General features: G+C 41.0%; 1 protein-coding gene across 3 annotated transcripts in view; it reads left to right on the forward strand.

Moving 5' to 3' along the window:
• The first annotated feature begins 2,497 nt into the window (after positions 1 to 2,497).
• HECTD4 (HECT domain E3 ubiquitin protein ligase 4) overlaps positions 2,498 to 13,833 on the forward strand; it is a 193,069-nt gene continuing 181,733 nt past the window's right edge. For all 3 annotated transcript variants that reach the window (XM_060119741.1, XM_060119742.1, XM_060119743.1), the window contains exon 1: positions 2,498 to 2,827. In XM_060119741.1, the coding sequence (XP_059975724.1) occupies positions 2,651 to 2,827 (177 nt within the window). In that variant the 5' untranslated portion in view covers positions 2,498 to 2,650. The remainder of the gene's footprint in view (positions 2,828 to 13,833) is intronic.

Raw genomic sequence — 13,833 nt, forward strand, 5'->3', positions numbered from 1 at the left:
ACTTTAGCCTGACTTTTTCCATTCACCAATATATCATGAACGTTCACTTGTATTAATATTCTTCATAAACATTATTCTGAATGGCTCCATAATATTCCATGTTATGGATATACCATTATTATAGTTAACCAGTCCCACACTGTTGGATATTTAAACTGATTATAATTTTTCCTCTTACAAACAATACTGAGCTGCACATCCTTGTATGTACATCCTTGACTATGGGTCTGATTATTTCCTTTGGACAACTTCTTCAAAGTTGAATTGCTGGATCAAAGGGTATGCACTTTAATGTTCTAATGTATTCATTCATTCATTCTTTATTAAAACTTTATTTTTTAGAGCAGTTTTAGGTTCGCAGAAAAATCGAGAAGGTGCAGAGATTTCCCACATACTCCCTGCTCCCATGCACACATAGTCTCCCCCATTTTCAACATCCCCTGCCAGAGTGGTACATTTGTTGCAGCTGATGAACCTAACTGACACATCATAATCCCTAAAGTCCACAGCTTACACTGTGGCTCCCTCTTGGTGTTGTATATTCTATGGGTTTGGACAAATGTATAATTTCATGTATCCACCATTATGGTATTATACATAGTATTTTCACTGCCCGAAAAATCCTCTGTGCTCTGCCTACTCATCCCTCTCTTCCCACATCCACTAGCCACCACTGATCTTTTTATTGTCTCCATAGTTTTGCCTTTTCCAGAATATGACATAGTTGGAATCATACAGTGTATAGCATTTTCAGATTGGCTTCTCTAACTTAGTAATGTGCCTTAAAGTTTCTTCCATGTCTTCTCATGGCTTGATAGTCACGTCTTTTTATTTTTATTTATTTAAATATTTATTTATTTATTTATTTTGGCTGCTCTGGATCTTAGTTGCAGCATGCAGGATCTTTGGTGTGGCACATGGGCTTCTTAGTTGCGGCATGCGTGCGGGATCTAGTTCCCCGACCAGGGATTGAACCCAGGCCCCCTGAACTGGGAGCTTGGAGTCTTACCCGCTGGGCCACCAGAGAAGTCCCAGGTAGTCATTTCTTTTTAGTGCTGAATAATATTCCATTGTCTGGATGTACCACGGTTTATTTATTTATTTATTTATTTATTTTAAAAATAAATAAATTTATTTATTTACTTTTGGCTGTCTTGGGTCTTCCTTGCTGCATACGGGTTTCTCTAGTTGCGATGAGCAGGGGCTGCTCTTAGTTGCGGTGTGCGGGCTTCTCATTGCGGTGGCTTCTCTTGTTGTGGAGCATGGCCTCTAGGCACGTGGGCTTCAGTAGTTGTGGCACTGAGGCTCAGTAGTTGTGGCGCATGGGCTTAGTTGCTCCGTGGCATGTGGGATCTTCCCGGACCAGTGATGGAACCTGTGTCCCCTGCATTGGCAGGAGGATTTTTAACCACTGTGCCACCAGGGAAGCTCCTGGATGTACCACAGTTTATTTATCCATTCACTTACTGAAGGGCATCTTGGTTACTTCCAAGTTTTGGCAATTATGAATAAAGCTGTTATAAAGTGCCCTATGCAGGTTTTTTGGTGGACATATGTATTCAAGTCCTTTGATACCAAAGAGCGCTTTATTTATTTATTTATTTTTAAGTATAAAAGCAGTACAAAGATAATCTCACCTCAACCATTCCAGGCTGGTCCTACTTTGCGTGGCAATTCACATTAACAATTTGGTACTTATTCTCCCGCACATTTTTCTCTACACACATAGTTCTTTCCTTTCTTGTTTTAGTAAAAGTGGGATGGCGGGCATATTTTTAAGGTGTATGTCAATCAGTGTTGAATACTGATGGAGTATAACAATAGTTTTAACTCCCTCTCGGAGCGTTTATTAAGTGCCAGACACTGGACATCAAACACTGTGACCCATGCTTTATTTTCACCAGATTTTGAGTGCTTATTGGGTACTAGAATTTGTAGTAAATATGAAGCACCTACCGTGCGCTTCTACCAAGTGCTTATGAACAAATGTGCAGCGCTTACTCTGCGCCAGATTTTTGCACGTATCTCATTTAAACGTGGGAGTGAAAGTGAACCTCCAGGCTCTGCCTAGGGGCCCAGGGTGGGGACTCCGGCCGCAGAGAGAGGAGTGCACACCTGAGCAGGTGGGAGGAGGGGAGGCGGTGCCCTCTTCTCTTGGTGCACTGCAGACCCAGGGCGCCCTCGAATAGCAAGGGGCGTGGGAGGTCACTCTAAGGGGAAGATGCAGTGGCAGGCGAGGCGTAAGAGGTCCTGCTGACCCGGCTGCCCCCGGTCCGCGGGGAGGCGGGCGGGGCCAAACGGGTGGGCGGGGCCGGTATTGTCCGCTCCGCGGGGCATGCCGGGAGCTCCGCCCCCAACATGGCGTCTCACTGACAGTTGGCTGCCGAGAGGCAGAGGCGGATCTTGCTCCTCAGGGCGGCGGCGGTGGCGGTGGCGGTGGCGGTGGCGGCGGGGCCGGGGTCTCCGGGGCTAGGGGTGGGAGGATGGCGGCTCGGACCTCCTAGGGCGGAGCTCCACGGGCGAGGCGGCGAGCGGGGCGCTGCAGGCGGGCGCGGCGGCTGCTGCCATGGACTGGTGATCGCGGCGGCTGCTGCTCGCGTCTCCCCTGGCCGGGCGGCTGTTCCTCACCGCCAACCCCTCAGCCGGGGCCATGGGCTCGTCGGCGGCCGCGGCGGCTGCAGCGGCGGCGGCCACGGACTCGGCGCAGTGGCTCTCGGTGAAGGAGGAGACCATCTTCCTGCACGACGGGCTGATCCGGGTCACCGACCTGGCCGAGCTGCCCAGCGAGATTCTCGGGGCCCCGGAGGCCGCCGACACCGACTTGGAGGTGAGCGAGGCTGCCCCCGGCCTCCGCCATCAGATTAGCCCACCCGCGCCCCATTCCCGGGGTCGGGCCCTCTCATCTCCACTTCACCCCGACCCCGAGGCCCACGAAGGCTGCCCCAGCAGGTGTGTGTGGGCGCCGGGCAGGCAGGTGCGGGCCGCGCCGCGAGTCTGCAGACCACCCGCCTCCCTCCCTCCTCGGGGCCTCAAGCCCGCCGGGGATTTCGTTTGTGGATTCATTTTGAACGTTCCGACTCCCAGCATTTTATTAGACCATCACCCGGCACGGCCTTGAAGCCCCGGAGGAGCCGCCGCCGCCTCCCGGGCCCGGTCTCCCTTCCCCCACGGACCCCTTGGACGCACTTCCAGGGCACACCCAGGCTGCTTAGCTTTGGGGACATTTTAATTTTAACGCTCTACACCTCCCCCCCACCACCCCGTCATTCCCTAGTGCTGTGCGTGTGTGTGTGTGTATGTGTGCGTGTGTGTTTTGTTTGTTTTTCTCGGGAGAAGGTAGTGGCAGCTGCCTGTCCGCGATGGGCAATCCAGAAACTACTCCGTGTCGTGCCTCGAATTGACACGGGGCCTTTGTCAGGGAAGCGGGCAGTGTGGACAGCGCGGGGGATGCTACAGCGGCCCTCGGTGCGCTATCCGCAAGGGTCACGGGCGTTTTAGGCCGCAAAGCCTTTTTATGAGCTCGGGGGTCGCGGAGAAGCCCAGGCTTAGGAGCCGTGGCAGGTGCAAAAGCAAATCTCAGCAATTGTGCCGCTGGGTTTGGGGGCAGAAGGAAACCAAATATGCTGTGTGGATGGGAACTTTCCACCGACTTCTCTGGGTTTCGTGTTTGCCCAGGGGTGGCAGTACTGGCAGGATCGGTTCATCGCGGCACTGCTCCCCCTCCACTTTGTGGGGTGACATTTTGATGTGTAGGTAGCATGGGGTGTCACGAAATTTTTGTCGCAAGGAGGACTCTCTGGGGTAGGGCGCAGAGAGGATGGCTTGTCTTCTGGCTGTAAACGGAATGCGAGGAATCTTTTGTGTTATGCGGTTTTGCAGGCCCTTTGGCTTTCAGCACAACGAACATTTATAGAAATGGATTAAAACCCATTACTATGTGTTTCTGGAACGGCAGTGATGGGATCCCGTTGGCGGAGACATTTGGACGACGTGTCTGAGATGCGAATACGTTCCTCTATATTTTTGTGTCTGGATTTGAGGTTGAGGTTGCGGCATTCCCATTGTGAACTCTTAATGACTTATTTTACAGTCTGGCCACCAAAAAATAAGGCGTGTGCAAATTGGTAGGGAACTCCTAACATGGAATCATAGTTTTATTATGTCTCATTTGGGCCTTTTCTATAAAAAGCAAGGTGTGTCTGCGTGTCTTATATGCTTAAAAACTCAAGGGGCATTATGCTATGATGGTGGAATCTTTTGATTTAATTGGTTCTCCTGTATGTGAAATGAGGAAAGCAGATGCTCTTTGTTCCTTAGAGACAAAGTTCACAGATCCAAAATTTCTATATGTATGTAATTTATTTATTATTAAAAAGTGTAAGGTTAGTTAAAAATACCTGAGGTGTTAAGCTGGCTTTCCTAAGATGTTTACTGTACAAATGTACTGAGTATTTGTCAGGTATTTCCCCAGAAGAATGATTTAATAGAAAGAATCTCTCTGGCCTGGAAGATTTTTTAAAAACTTAAAAAAAATTTTTATGGTCTGACCTCTCAGAAACCAATATGTATATGGGTGATAAACATTTCTGAATGTAGTCAGAACTTTTTTCATTTCTTTCCATATGTTATACAGGCAACATAGTATCAGGAGAAATAGCTAAGAATGTTTTTGTGGCTGTTAGGTTTGTGTTTTGCGTATTTAATGATAATAATATTGAGTAAGTGTATCCTATGTGTCAGGCATTGTCTTACTAAATTCCCCAAGGGATCCTGGTTTAAAAAAAAGTGGGGAGGGATTCTGGTAGCTAAATATTGTTACCTGTTGTAACAATTGTAAATATTGTACCCATGTACAGGTAAGGCAAGTAAGGTACAGAGCAGGTATGCAACTTGCTCAAGATCACACATAGTTGGAGAAGAGAGCCTGGACTTTAACCCAGGTCTGTTTGGTCTCAAACATATCTGCTCCTAATCATAATATTCCACTACCTTTATGCATGTATGATACTCATATTTGTAATTGTTTTAAGTTTAATAACTGCGTAAAGATAGGGTAATAAACAGGTATCTTTATTTCCTTCCCAGTGACTTACTCTTTTTACATTTGAGGAAGATTAGAGGTTCATCAACTTTTTAAAAACTAACTTTTGAAATGCTACTACCCCTATGAGGCTCTTCCAAGCCTCTCCTTCCACTGGACATCTGGGTGAAAAATGACCAATTTTTACAGGATTTTATAGTTATATAGAATCAGTTAACAATTTTGGATTAAGAAAGATGAGACTCAAACTGAGGTGACTAATTTATGATTGGCAACCTTAACGCGTAAGACTGCACTATCTGCAATAGAGTCTCAGAATTTTAGAGCAAGGAGGAACCTTAGAGATACTTGTTTCCCTCATTTTAGAGAGAAGTTATCTGAGATCAGGAGAGGTTTTGGCTTGGTAGCATAGCTAGTTATGGCAGGGCAAGTGACTAGACCCTGGCTTTCCTGGCTTTGAATTCCAGTGTTCTTTTCACTATGTAAGTGCTGCTCAAAGTTAAATGTCAATCCGAAAAAAGAACCCATCCTAAGAAGTAGATCAGCGTTAACTTAGCATTTTAATTTAAGCAATAGCAGAGAATTTGAATTAAAAATTTTCTTCTCAGTGAATTTCAAAGGGAAGGTTTTTTTGTTTGTCTTTCAGTCTATAGTGTTTAATCAGCAAATTCATTAACAAGTGTTTGTGGAATTCAGAGGTGAGCCGAGCCCACTGTCATGGGTGTTGGGGACATAGCAGGGGATAAAATAAAATCCTTGTTCTTAAAAAATCTTTTATTTTAGTGGGGGATATAGACGATAACAAATTGTCAAATATAGGACATATGAATAATATGTCAAATGATAAGTGCTATGGAGAAAAGTATAGCTGGGTAAGAGGGATGGAGAGTAATGGTGTGGGGAAGGGCTCTGTTTTACATACAGTGGACTGGAAAGGAAAGACCAGGATGGCATTTGAGACCTGAAAGAAATGAGAGTGTACCATATGGCTATTGGGGGGAGCACATCCCAGACAGAGGACAGCAAGAGCCAAGTCCCTGAGAGGGAAGCATCCGTAGCATCCTTAGTGTGGAGCTCTGAGCCCAGTAAACAAAGGGGGAAAGGAGAGTGAGTGATAGGAGATGGAGGCCGGGTCTGCAGATCAAGTAGGGCCTTGTAGGTAAGGACTTTGAATCTACTTGAGCGGATTAAAGATGCAGAGTGAAGCTCTTTCTTGTCCTTTGAAATAGCTATCTGTATTTAATTTTATGTTTTTGGCAAAAAGTGAAAGCATGCAGGAAATTAGTTTTTAAGTGTTGAAATAAATATTAATTCAAGAGAAATAAAAAAGCAATAGCTCAAAAATGACAAATATTATTGAATTTTGCATTACATTTCATAGACCATTAGTCTTTTTTAAATTAAGGGAATTTACAAGAAAAAAGCATTAGTTTCTTTGTGGAAGTTCCAAAAGAATTCAGCTTCCTGTCTCATTTTTCTTTACAAATTCCAGGTGGGGACAGGCGTCATACATCTGGATGTTGACAGAGAAGCTAATTGACTTGCTCAAGGTGGCCAAGATATCTTTTACTCCGTAGTTTAGATTAAGTTTGAACCCAAGCATTTTGGTTAGTGTTTCTCATCTTTCATTGTGTTTGTTTATAAGGACCACCCCCCACCCCCGCCCGCCCCATTCAAAGACTTGAACATGTATGTTCATGGCAGCTTTATTTGTGTTTGCCAAAAACTGGAAATAATCAAAATGTCCATCAACAAGTGAATGGATAAACAGGTGTGGTACATCCGTATAATGGAATTCTAAGCAATAGAAATGAATGAGTTGTTGATACTGACAACTTGGATTTATGCTGAGTGGAAGAACCCAGTCAGTCATACAAGAGTGCATACTGTAAGATTCCATTTATATGATGTTCTAGGAAGTGTAAACTAATCTATAGTCATGGAAAGCAGATCAGTGGCTGCCTGGGGATGAAGGCAGGCAGGAAGGATTGGGAGAAAGGATTACAAAGGTGCATGAGGAAACTTTTGGGGTGATGGCAATGTTCCCTACTTTGATTGTGGTGATGGTTTCATGTGGTATGTATACATATGTCGAAACTCCTGAAATTGTACACTTTAAATATGTGTAGTTTATTGTATGCCAATTATACTTCAGTAAAACAAGCAAAACCCGCAGAAGCCCAGAATGCTTTACTGATGTTATTTAGGAAGTGAAAAAGGCTCAATAGGTCTTTGGGTTTGTTTTCTGTTTTTAATCATGTAAGGGAAGGAACCTTTGGGTTTGGAGGTGATCAGCTTAAATAGTCAAGGCTTTGAATACTTATGTTACACTCAAGTGAAAGCTTTGAGGTGATATTTAAATTCATAAATGTCGATCTGTTCTCCTAGGAGGATACTACCACCTGTTTATCCTTTGGTCAGAATTCTTTGGAAAGTGTTTATGTACTTTTAGAGAATTCCAAATTCTAGATTTGGAAGAGTTAATGAATAAATGAATAAACTGCCTTTGTTCACCAACAGAATTAATTATCAGGTAATTAATGAGCACTAGAATAAGAGTCACTGAATCTTGGTACAGTGTTCTGTGACTTCAGCAAATGGCTCAAAATTTCTCAGGTGAAAGAATATAAAAAAAGAATGTATATATGTTTATAACTGAGTCACTTTGCTGTCCAGCAGAAATTAGCACGACATTGTAAATCGACTATTCTTCAATTAAAAGAAAAAAAAAGGAAAAAAAAAGTTCTCAGGTATGACTGGCTAGCTGTAAAGTTAGGACGAAGTATTTGAGGACTGTGGGAGGCAGTATTGCCTAGAGGTTAAAGTCAGGTTTAAAGAGTCAGGCTGGGATTGAAACTCTAGCTCTGCCTGTGACCTTGGGCAAGTTCAATTACCTTTAATAATCCCTGGTTTCTTCCACTGCAACTTCTTTGTCATCATTGTCACCACCTCTACCACCACGAGGACAACAGTGTCAGCATATTGCATGCCAGGCTCTGTGCTAAGCACTTCCCACCCGTTATCTCATTTAATCCTCACTGCAACTTTATGAGGTTGGTACTATTGTTATCTTTATTTTACAAATAAGGAAGCCATGGCACAGAAGTGAAGTAACTTGACGAAGGTCATACAGTGACTAGTAAAGCTGAGGCTGAAATAGATCTGTCTGATTCCAGCCCAGGGTTGAGGCTTCAAAACCATTGTTAGACTGCCTAGTCATCTGTAAGAGGGGGATAATAATAGGGTTAACGTAAGGATTAGTTAAGGATGGATGTGATTATGTACTTACAGTGTATGAACTCTCTTTGGAAGGTGCTATGTTGCTGAGAAGTTATTTTATGTATATTCAGTTAGCTGCCCAGTGTATATGAAAGCAAAACTATCCCATCAACAAATTTTTTTTCCTAGTAGTGAATAGTGGAGATAGTGCTTTTTTTGGTGTGTTTGTGATCCCTTTGGAATTTTCTTCCTTCCCAGTTTGTTTGGAATCTGGCTGGCAGATGAGATAATAGTCTTCATTTCAGTTTTCCTCCAATTGTATGCCTAGGGTCTTGCTAAATAAATCAGTTTTGATTATTATCTGTCTTCTTGGCTTCCATATTGGCTGCCATAACATACCACCTGTTGGCCAGGGCTACTGGGGGGATTGTCATGCACCTGTTCTTTCCTAAGTCATATAAGGTACCTGTGGTGATAATTATGAAAGGACTGTCAATTCCTGAAAGTGCCCCATGCTTTCTCCTCCCTCCACCCCTCTTTCTGGCTTGTTTTACAGTGGTGATGGTGGGGTGAACACAGGAGTGTAGTCTGCTTTGCAAGATGTTTAGTCAATAGTTGTAGACAAATGTAAATAACAGCAGGTGATCAACTATGGGACAAATGCATAATTACTTCAGAAGGAGAGAAGACTGCAGAAATTGTATCACTATTACTTTGATGCTGCATTGTTAACATTTTAATGTATTCATTAAATTCTTTAAAAACCAATACATAAATATATTCTTATAAAAAATGCAGGTTAAACTGAAGTTCCTTTTGACTAGCATCACTAGTCCTGTTTCCATCTACTCCCCACCCTGGTTAAATCAATGATAAATTTTTTTTGGTATATTCTTCAAGACCATTGTTGAATGTGTATGTTTATGTGTGTGGGGTGTGTGTGTGTGTGTGTGTGTGTGTGTGTGTACATAACACTTTTTATTATTTTTTCTTTTTTGCGTAATAGATTTGATTCTAGGGACTTCCCTGGCGGTCCAGTGGTTGAGACTTCGCCTTCTAATGCAGGGGGTGTGGGTTCAATCCCTGGTTGGGGAGCTAGGATCCCACATGCCTTGTGGCCAAAAAATCAAAACATAAAACAGAAGCCATATTGTAACAGATTCAATTAAGACTTTAAAAATGGTCCATGTCAAAAAAAAAAAAAAGATTTGATGCTAGACATATCATTCTATAACTTGCTTCTTAAATTCAATGTTATGTTTTGATTTTTCTATGTCTCCACATATAGATCTATTGCAATTTTTTAAGTGCTGCACAAGACTCCAGAAATGCCATAGCTTATTTAGCTGTTCTCCTACTGATGAGTGTGTTAGTTTCCTGTTGCAATGCTAGCACACTATTACAAACTTAGTGGCTCAAGACAACACAAACTTATTCTCTTACATTTCTGGAGATCAGAAGTCCTAAATGAGTCACATTGGGTTAAAGTCAGGTGTTGGCAGATCTGGTTCCTTCCAGAGGCTCTAGGGGAGAATGCATTCCCTTGCCTCTTTCACAGGTTCTAGTGGCCACCTGTATTCCTTGGCTTGTGGCTCCTTCCTTGAACCTTTAAAGTATATCGCCCTCGTCTCTGATCTGTCATCATGTCATTTTCACCTCTCACTGACTCCTCTTGCATCCCTTTTACAAGGACCCTTGTGGTTACATTTAGAGCCCACCCGGATAATCCAGGGTAATCTCCACATCTCAGGATCCTTAATTTCATCACATCTGCCAAGTCCCTTTTGCCATCTAAGGTCACATTCACAGGTTCCAGGGATTAGGATGTGGACATCTTGGCGGGGGGTGGTGGTCATTATTCAGCCTACCACAATGGGTATTTTGGTTGTTTGAAATTCAGTTTTTCACTATTAAAAATGGTCCTTCAGTGCACATCCTTGCATGCCTGTTTGTGCATATGTGGGAGTATTTCTCTAGAGCAGTTCCTGAGAAGTAGAATTTCTGAGTCATAGGTGACCATTTTACATTTGAAGAGACACTGCCAAATTGCTCTCCACAGTGGCTTATACCAATTCATACTCCCAAGTAACAGTGCTTGATAGGACCTCTTTTCCTCACACCCTCATAGAGACCATTTTAGAACTTATGGATTTGCTTAAATTTATCATTTGCTTAAGTCAATGGCTTTCACTCCAAAAGATGAGTCTAATAGGTACAATTGGGTACCTGGACCTGCATGCCAAATCATGCTCAGCTGAAAGAAGCCAGGGTTTTCTGTTAGTGCTGCCTAGCTGTTATCACTTCACTTCAGAGGACTCCTCTTGTGGCTTGATCGCCTTCGTCTCCTGGCATGTACTCATGTTAGTCAGTAATCCAGTTAGTACAGACTATGTCCATATATAGGCAGGAGAGAGCAACAACTTTGTATTCTGATGGTCTGGGGATGCTGCCAGAGGCCAGCAGAGCCAGGGAGCTGCCCACCCTGGGAAGAGATGCACTGGCCCCTGAAGTGTGTTCAGAGTGCATAGCAGTTGTTAGGCAGACTATCTGGACTCAGATTGTCTTAAAATTTTCTCTCTTATATGCCAATATAAGGAGTAATTCTATGGTTTTCTGACCTATATAGAAAATAATTGATAGTAAGTTCATTATATTTTTATGCTGTCAAAACTTTTTTGATTATAAAGAAGTAACACATGGATGTTGTAGAAAATGGAGAAAGCACTAAAGGTGTAAGAGAGAAAAGAAATATCCTTTGATTGCACTATCCAGAAATAGCCATATTAACTAATTTTTTTTACTATTTCCTTCTTAAATTCACAATTTATATATATTATTATAAATAAATCCAAAAGATTTTTAGTGTTTGGAGTGTCATTTTCTTCTTTTTCTTTTTCTTTTTTTTTGCAGTGTTATTTTCTTGATAAAGTTTGGTAAATTACAAATTTGTGGTAATGATTAAAGTGTGTTTCAATCAACTATACTTCAATAAAAAATTTTTTTTTAATTTAAAAGCAACAACAACAACAATAACAACAAAAAAGTGTGTTCCTGCAACCTGTTATTATTGGCAGTTTATAATTGAAAAGGATTTTTATAGTGCTGTTATAATTCCCCTCCCAATAATGTTGGATATTTGTGTGGAGCTTTGAGTTTATGAAGTGCTATTAAGCACAGTTGTAGAATAGTTAATTAATGTTCCATGATGGGACACTTTGAAGTGGACACAACTTGAATCCCTGGTGTTTCTACTGAAACCTGCAGTCGGCTGAATTACCAGGTCAGAGCACAATGTGTAGCAATTTTAGATTAACAACAAAGAGATACATAATTTGCAAACTATTTTATGCAAATTGTAGGTTTAGCAACAGTAATAACTACAGATATGTGGTTCAAGTACTGGTTTTATACCAAACAAAATATTAACATTAGCTTGTATTTGTAATGGATCGTTTCTGTGTTTACTGTATTTTCTTTGAGCTCTGTGGTTTGCTTTACTGATTTCAAATGAACAAAGTCTCATATAAAAGATACAGCTATATATAAAAAAAAGATACAGCTATTTACAGGACAGACTAGAAAATCTGGACCTACTATTTCTATTGATATATTTGCTTTTCCTACTCCTGAAATAGAATCATTAAGAATGTTAAAGGAGAATCTATCAACATATTTTCATCAAAACAGTGGCCTATAATAGAATAATTACCTTCTTTATTTCTTGATACTGATTCCTTCCTGATCATCCAGTTGTGGTGTGGCTGAAAGACAACTTACTTGTTTGTTTAATCTAGAAAGGAGCAAAATGGGTGGTGGAAAGGTAAAAATACATTTGGGGAACTTTGGAGGGAGAATTTTTTTGGATGAGCTTATAATAAAAGTTTGCTTTCCCTCAGGGGTTCCGAACCTGAATAGAATTCAGGGCGTTCTGTGAACTTGGATGGGAAAAAGTATATGTTTATTTACTCATACCTTTAGCTAGAACTCAGCATTTCCTTCTATTATGAATGTAGTCAACAAACTCTAGTAGTATTGGCAGTACCTGTGACCTTGTAACCAGTAGAAATCATAGATATTTTCATATCATATTACATTTGTTGAACATATCTTGAAATGTTGTTTATGCTCATCTCACCACCACTTAGAAATTATGGCAAGTATTAGATCTTGTTATTCAGTGTCCTAATAATGAAACTCCTATGTTGATATCACAAATTTGTTTCTTAAAGTATTTTGGTACCTGTATTTTAATATACTATAATTGGTTTCTTATAATTCTGTGTATTTTGTTTTATGCATTTAAAGATGTAACTGGAGAAGGGTTGGTAAGCATCACCAAACTTGTGAAGGTTAGAGGCCCCTGAGATAGACTGTCTGCCAGCATCTCTCCCTTTTTTGCTCGAAGTTTGCTGACGACTAGCTAGTTTGCAATTGTTTGAAAGAAAAGTGAACCACATTTTGGAAAATCCCTTCTGTGGTAGAATATGTTATTCTTCTACAGTTTTTCCCATTATCTACTCACTGTAAGCTTTTAGTGCATAATAATTTTCTTGGGTAATCTGATCTTTGCCCATTTGCTAAATGTGGTATCATTAACCAGGAAACTATTTTTTTAAAGAAAATTAAATACTTGCTAAAAAGTGACAAACAGTTCTTTTAAAATAGAACAATTTTTTGTTCACCAACTATTTTGGTTTTTTCCCCCTTGTCTGGTCAACTGAAACTATGGGAATAAAAATTCATCAACATACTTTATATTGGTATCTTATACTGCTAATAATGAACCGTTTTAAACAGGTGGCCTCAAGCAGTAACAGTTGGTATCCCAGGAGAACATTATTTTCAAGTTCGAAATTCATTTTGCTTTCATCTTCTCCATAGAGTACAGTTATGTGATTTTGGTTTCATTTATTGTTCAAATTGTTATTTTATGCTTGAATTGTCAAAGTTTAGCAGTATTACTTAAGTAGCCTCCAGAACTGTGCTGTCCAGTGGGTAGCTACTACCACATGTGGCTATTGAGCACTCGAAATGTGGCTAGTCAGAAGTGAAGAGTGCTGAAAGTGTAAAAGACACATCAGATTTTGAAGACTTCACACAAAAAGGATGTAAAATATCTCCCTAATAATATTTAAATGGATTAAATGTTGAAATGGTAATATTTTAGATATGATGGGTTAAATATGTTATTTAAATTAAAATATACTAAAATTAATTTCATCTATTTCTTTTTACCTTTTTAAATGTGGCTACTGGAAAATATTAAATTCCATATGTGTTTCACCTATTTCTATTGACCAGTGCTTCTGTATACAGAGGGCAGCCAGCTATGGTCCTCATGGTCATATCCAGCTGTCTGTTTTTATAAATAAAGTTTAATTGGAACATAACCAGTACATTCATTTACATATTATCTGCCTTCATGCTACAAAGCAGAAGTGAGTATTTGTGACAGAGACCTTATGACCAGCAAGCCTTCCAGGGGCTTCCAGATATACTGTTTTCATTTCGTCTTTTCAGTGGCTCCATGAGGCAGTAGAGGAGATATTTATTATTTTAGAACAAAAGGCTTA

Source organism: Mesoplodon densirostris, chromosome 15 (assembly GCF_025265405.1).
Source record: "Mesoplodon densirostris isolate mMesDen1 chromosome 15, mMesDen1 primary haplotype, whole genome shotgun sequence".
Classification (NCBI taxonomy): Eukaryota; Metazoa; Chordata; class Mammalia; order Artiodactyla; family Ziphiidae; genus Mesoplodon; species Mesoplodon densirostris.